Source organism: Nuphar pumila, chromosome 3 (assembly GCF_984573655.1).
Source record: "Nuphar pumila chromosome 3, dmNupPumi1.hap1.1, whole genome shotgun sequence".
Lineage (NCBI taxonomy): Eukaryota > Viridiplantae > Streptophyta > Magnoliopsida > Nymphaeales > Nymphaeaceae > Nuphar > Nuphar pumila.
In genome coordinates this window covers 133,438,133-133,444,745 of record NC_143251.1, presented here as the reverse complement: position 1 = coordinate 133,444,745, position 6,613 = coordinate 133,438,133, and the positions used below count along the sequence as shown (strand labels likewise).

At 37.5% G+C, this 6,613-nt stretch overlaps 1 protein-coding gene across 1 annotated transcript; it reads right to left on the bottom strand.

Moving 5' to 3' along the window:
- Positions 1-826: 826 nt before the first annotated feature.
- On the bottom strand, positions 827-2,523 carry LOC149843915 (zinc transporter 6, chloroplastic-like). The gene is made up of 2 exons (XM_090000160.1): positions 1,636-2,523; positions 827-1,526 (listed from the first exon to the last, which is right to left on the bottom strand). Exons 1-2 carry the CDS (start codon positions 2,323-2,325, stop codon positions 1,212-1,214), a joined length of 1,005 nt encoding a protein of 334 aa, XP_089856286.1. The 5' UTR covers positions 2,326-2,523; the 3' UTR covers positions 827-1,211.
- Between the last annotated feature and the right edge of the window lie 4,090 nt (positions 2,524-6,613).

Here is a 6,613-nt window from a genome sequence, read left to right as displayed (position 1 = left end):
GTAATAAATGATTGACATGTCATAAAATTAGTTTGCCATTGCTTCAAGGTTCCTACTTCCATTATTTTACACTAACAATTTCATGTAAGCATTCTCTTGACCTCTTCTTATTATATGATATATATCATACTGAAGGGTAAATAAAAGCTTTTAAAGTGGGAAACGCCACACTTGATAAGAGAGGCATTAGTATTAGGAAGAAAACAAACAGAAACCAAGTTTATCTAGGGATAGTATAATGATATCGTTCTTCACAAGTAAAAATTTCTGTTAACCATGGTAGTATAAAAGACCATGACATATAGATGTGACTAGATCGTGCCTGCAGGGACATCTTATCATTTACATGACACTGAACCAAGTAAATCAAGGGTTGACCATGCCTGTATAAAAAATCATCACATGTAGACGTGACTAGACCATGCCTGCAATGTGGGACACTGAACCAAGCATTACAGTGGATGCAACGCTGTTACGTGAAAGGAAACCAAAACTATGTAATCAACCAAGATTGTGAAATGAGATCTCCATATGACAAGGATCCAAAATTTCTACCATGACCATAGTCACACAGGCCACTATCAATCATGGACTATCAACAGAATTTCAACAATGGTTATATTTATCATGAGAAAAGGCGTCAACAGAAAGAAGGGGATACCTAAAATGGAATACCCATTGAATGGTTAATGGGAACTATCAATATGATCTACTCATTCGATTCAAGGCTGCATTAGTATTCTAGCAGATTTATAATGCACATTTCGAGTAGCAAGTGTTCTCTCACTAATATATGATCAACAAAACTGACATCCATGAAAGCAAATTATCAACCAAAATAGGTAACATATATTTACTATGCAAGAGGAAACAGAGAAGTAGCATCACTTTGTACTCCCAAATGTCTCCATTGACATATTCACGTGTGTATACCCCTTCTTTATCTTATAAAAACATTCTAATGAATGTAAAGAAGAATCTACCAAGTTGAAGAAGAGATCTCAACTTTGCTTCTTTACTATGTGCAAAAAACGTTTATAGTCTTTTTCATTGAATACCTCAAACAAGGCTAATCCCTCCAAATAGACGATGCACCAAAAGAAGCAACTGGTACTGGAAGCACAATACAGAGAAGGGTATATTCACAAGATTATAAAGATGGAATCAATCCCTTTCCCTACTGAGGACTGAAAACGATGTGATACCAATTATCATGCCCACAAAGCAAGAAGAGACATAGTGGCCGAGCCGAGGACCAGAGCAACATAAGCCGCCTTGCTCATCCATGGAGTTGAGGACATATTCTTGTTGTGAAAGAAATCAATGGCTACAAGATCCACCAATGCCATGTAAATGAGAATCCCATATGAAAAGGATCCCAACAGCCCCTCCATAATCAAAGCCTTGGGGCTACTATCATCATACCCTGTCAACCAGAATATGAACATCCCGACCACTATCCCGATTGGGGTTGTGACAGAGAACAGCATAGACATGTAGGTCGTTGTGGCAACTCCAAAACCAGCCTGCCATCAATCACACAATAATAAAAATCTTGCACTGTCATATAAAATCCGGATTAAACGAATGAGAACTTTAATAATATTATGTCATATATATTGATGATTATAATACCTGCGCTATACAGCCACCCAGTCCCATCCCTTCAAAAATTTGATGGAAAGCCAAAGCGGCCACCAGAGGCTTAATGGTACACCTGTTCTGGGACATCCCCATAGTGACACCAATGATAACAGAATGAAATATTATGCCAATTTCCAGGACCTGAGACACCAATCTCTGTTTCAGCTGGGTGAACTCATCAACCTGCTGCTGCTGCTGGTGGTTATGGCAGCAGGGACCAACAACACCACCCAGCTCCAACTCTCCAACTTTGTGTGGCTGAGGAGGCGTCTCGGCCTGGATCGGAATGTAATGATTGCTCGGCTTATGAGAATGTGCAGTGGCCATGATGTCCACCAGCAAGGTGATCAGAGCACCAATAACAGTGACCAGACCTGCAAAGGGGAAGTCCTTCCATGGGTGGTGAGTCGCAACGCTGCAGTCGGCGAGCGCATCGAAGGCGTCGGGGAGGACGTGAACTAGAGAAGTGGAGAGGATCACGCCCGCCGCGAAGCACTTGATGAGGAGGAGGATCTTGGAGTAGGTTGGTTTGCCATTGAAGTAGCGAGCGAGGAGAACAGGGGAAGATATGCCGATGACGCTGGTGATGAAGATGACTGTGATGGCTGCTAGCTTCAGATCAAAGACTCCGTGGCCGTCTCTGCACTGCTCCCTGGAGGAGACCTCACCAGGGCAGCCCATGGCTCCTTGTGGCGTTACAGATCAGTGGGAGGACTTTTTGAAGATAAGAGCCGTGTGGGTCATATCATATGAGAAGGCCTGTGGTAAAAGTCTTCATCAAACTTATTATTATTATTTTTTACCATTAACAAAAGACTAAGTGGGTCCTGTTTTGTTGCTGTTGTTGTTTTCTGAATCATGAAACTTTGGAAGCTGCTGTAAGGATCTGATTGCGACGTCTTTCTACCCAAGCTGTGCTGCCAGTATCAAATTGCTTCAGCTCGACCCATTCAAGCTCGGCTGGAGCTGGTTTGGAAAAAGTAAATGAGCCGAGCTTCAACCAGAGCTGAGGCTCTGTTCACATAAACAAGTCAGCTTGAACAGACAATCGAGCTGGACTAAACTCAATTAGCCTGATTAAACTTGGCTCGCATAGTTGTATAAGGCATTTAGTTTTCATATCTATATATATTTTGTTAACAAATTAAGCAAAAAAGGTCTTATCTTGATGGTAAGATGCTAGTCTTTTAACTAGAGATGTTTAGTTCGAGCCGGGTGGAGCCTAATTCGAGCTCAACTCGAGTCAGACACAAACAAGAGCTGTTCAGGTTTGGCTCAAGCTCGAGCAAAGCTTAAACAGCTAATCTTCTTAAGGAGCCGACCCAACCAGCCCAAAGCTCAGCTCAAACTCAGCTTCAGTGCAGCTCTAGACACTGCTAAATTGCCACTATGGCCTTTGGGACAAACTTAATACTCGAGGTGGTGATCACCTCAAAGTTAATACGCATCTTCCAACTTATTGGTATGTGTCGCTAAAAATAGGTGATGTTTTGCACATTCCATTACCAGGTAAACGACCTCAGCCAAATCATATTGTCTATTCGGGCTTGGTTTGTTAGAAAATATTGAGTTCAAGCTCAAATTTGTGCTTGCCTTGAGACCAGCGTAACAAGTTTGAGCATGATTTAGTTTTCTTCATAAGCTTTACATCAAATATGATCTTGGTTTCCAATTTATCCTTTTTAGAACATCATTGACTTTAGGCTATGTTTGGGAGTCTTCGTTGTTGTTTTTCCCATGCTCTCATACTCTTGCTGTTTGGGAGCAGTGACCTTTGCCTAAACAATGCATTGGGAATGGTGATGGCAGCCTCAACATCACATTTGTACAGCATTCACAAGAGGGTGTTTTTGGCAACTCCATCTCCAACATCACACTTTGGCAAAACAATATTTTATTTTGGCAACATACTGAAACCGTCCATCCCAATGCAAGGCTCCCAAACATAGCCTTAATAAAGTGGTTGGTGTTGGCACCAATCAATGAGAATTTCATTATAAAAGAAACAAGTCAAAAAAAAAAGATAGAGGTTTTTAGATAATATTTTTGAGACAAAGATAGCATGTCTGAACAAAAAGATTTTATAAAGTAGCAATGGTAACGTTAGTAGGAAAGAGACCTACCAGGAAAGTTAAGTGAACAGATAAGAGGCCGGACTTAAAAATGGTAACAGTAGAAGAGAGATCTACCATGAAAGTTAAGAGAAAGAGGGACTTAAAAAATATATATAGCTTAAAGAATTACTCCAAAAATAAAATTAAAGGTTTTCAGTTTGAATAGAATCGAGTCAAACTTAGTGTTTCTTGAGCTTGACTTTGCTTTTATTGAAATGTGGCATTAGTGAGCTTGCATTGTTAGCTTAACAAATTCGAGCTTCAACGAGTATCTACTGAATCAAATTCAAGTCAAGCTCTAGTAGCTTGATTTATTAATTACCCCTGGTTATAGGGCAGCATTATATTAATTTAACCGAAAATGACCGTATAGTATGGTTAATTTGATCCGATGTCTAAAATCCCAAATATGCGACATCGTTAAGACCCTTTAACCCTTCTCAGCTGCGAATTGAGGTTTTATTGTGATAAAACTATAATGCCTATCAGCTAGGTCTAACTCTCACTTACATCCAGAATCGCAGTTTTTTTTATGCGAAACTTACAAACTCGCATAAATTTATTTGTGAATTTTTGGTGAATTTGAAACTATGAAAATCACAAATAACCTACTCTTTTACATATACGTCAATATTTTGCATAAATATATTTGCAAAACTCCACTTAAACTCAAACCACTAAAATTGTATTTTCGCATATAATTCATGATTTTGCATAAATATATTTGTGACAATCCTAACGAAAATCCTTCTGTTTCACAAATGAATTGAGTATTTGAGATTTTAATTGTTTTAGTGTTTATGACAAACAATAGGCCTTTTGAAAAACAGTCGGTTTTTTTAGAATCGATAGGATTTTTGCAAATATATTTATGCGAAATCGTGATTTATATGCAAAAAAGTATGAAATATGCAATTTTAGTGGTTTCAGTTTAAGTAGACATATGTTCAATCGAATTTACGAAGTATTTGTGATTTTAGTAGTTTCAAGTTTTTAAGTGAAATTTCGCATATAACAACCTAAATAAAAGTGAATGTAAGAGAATAGACATTCAAATCATTTAAAAAAATATAAACATATAAACAATGACATTATATACAAATTATTCGACAATGCTTTCAGTTTAAACATTCAAATCATTTAAACATTCAACAATGCTTTCAGTTTAAACATCAAAATCATTTAATGACATTCAAATCACTTTATATAAAAATTTATTCATAGAAACATTCAATCAATGACATTATATACAAATTAATAACATTCAAATGACTTTATATAAAAATTTATTTATAGCAAACATTCAAATGACATTATATATAAATCAATGAGTTATAATGTTGATCTTCGAATACATACAAAAGAATAAAAAATAATCAAATGAATATCTACAATTGAGGATGTTGTAATTGTCATGATCATAACTCCTCGATGACATGTTCTCCAGAAGGGCAACTTGAGTACGTATCATATCTTCTTGACTACATATCATATTCTTTAGCATGCTGATTTCTTCAAGTCCAAGCACCAACTCTTTCTCCAATCCACTCACGATCTTTTTGTGCTTCTTTCCAACTCTCTCCTCCCCTTAAAAAACCCTCTTTGTCGTTAAAAAACATGCAACTTAATGGGCGACAAAAAAATCATCATTTGTGGGATGTGCCATGGACGACAAGCTAATATCTTCACTGCCCTCGCGTCAGTCTTCAAGTTCGAAGAAGAATACCGTGGGGTAATTCTTTATCTTATCTTTCGTGGCATGTAATAGAAATTTGCTAACTGCACGAGGGCGGCTAATTGGTTGTTGAACAAACCCAAATTGCTGAACTACTCAACTGGTCATTTGGCGCTCAACTTCATTCATATTATGTAACTAAATATCCCTCATCGCGATGTCCTTTAATTTTCCCCACAACTATATCAACATTCTCCTCCTCTTCCAACATACCTTTATAGGGGCACCTATTTACCCATATTTCCTTTATGGTTAGACCTACATACATGCATTTATATATATATAAAATATTAATAACAATACTTACGTTTGCTTTAGTCATCATGCAAAGCGATGCAACACATTCAACACGTGACATGCTATGACCCACAAAACTTCGATCACGACCTCCTTTGTTGTATGACTGACTCCACATTGTGGCATGTGAAAATTCTTGAGCAGCATTACACATATGAGGCCTTTCAATGGATATGTGTTTTCTCTGTTAGTGTTAAAAATCATTGGTATGCCTGGTTGCAGTAGAACTGATGCATACAAGATGTTGGCTTTTCTGAATCAATTAGCTGAGAATCCTGCAATCCAAATTAATTTTATTGAAATCGGTTAATTTCGGAAGCATATTTTGAAACCCTTTTTAGCAAAATCTCTCACTGCTAAAAGATTCTTTCTCATGAAAGGTATATAAAATACATTTGTTAGTAGGAGACTAGTCCCTTCTACTTGAACCTTGTAGGTCCTTATCCCGACCACATCACTGTAGGTGTTATTTCTTATATACACCTTATGATCTCTAGGTCTCAACTCCTTCATCTTCACAAGTCCTTCATTTAACTTAGACACATGTTGTGTCGCTCTTGAATCAAACCACCACCATCAATATCTGCAGTCAATGATTCAGGCACAGTGCATACTGATCCTCGTTTTTCATTTATTTGCTTTCCTAAATTCTCTTTCTTGGTGCTATTTGGGCAATTATTCGTGAAATGCCCAACTTTTTTGCAAGAAAAATATGCTCTTCTGGTTGTAGTCATGGAGCTTTTAATTTGCACTGGACGCTTCTTGAGGAATTTATTCTTCTTAAATTTCTTAAAGAATGTGCCTTTAGGCTTAAACTTGTGAG

Bases quoted from the DNA above. Each gene is read 5' to 3' on its own strand.
- LOC149843915 (XM_090000160.1), bottom strand. From the start codon at position 2,325: ATGGGCTGCCCTGGTGAGGTCTCCTCCAGGGAGCAGTGCAGAGACGGC. The intron at 1,527-1,635 runs GTATTATAATCA...GATTGATGGCAG, and splicing joins TGGGTGGCTGTATAGCGCAG to GCTGGTTTTGGAGTTGCCAC.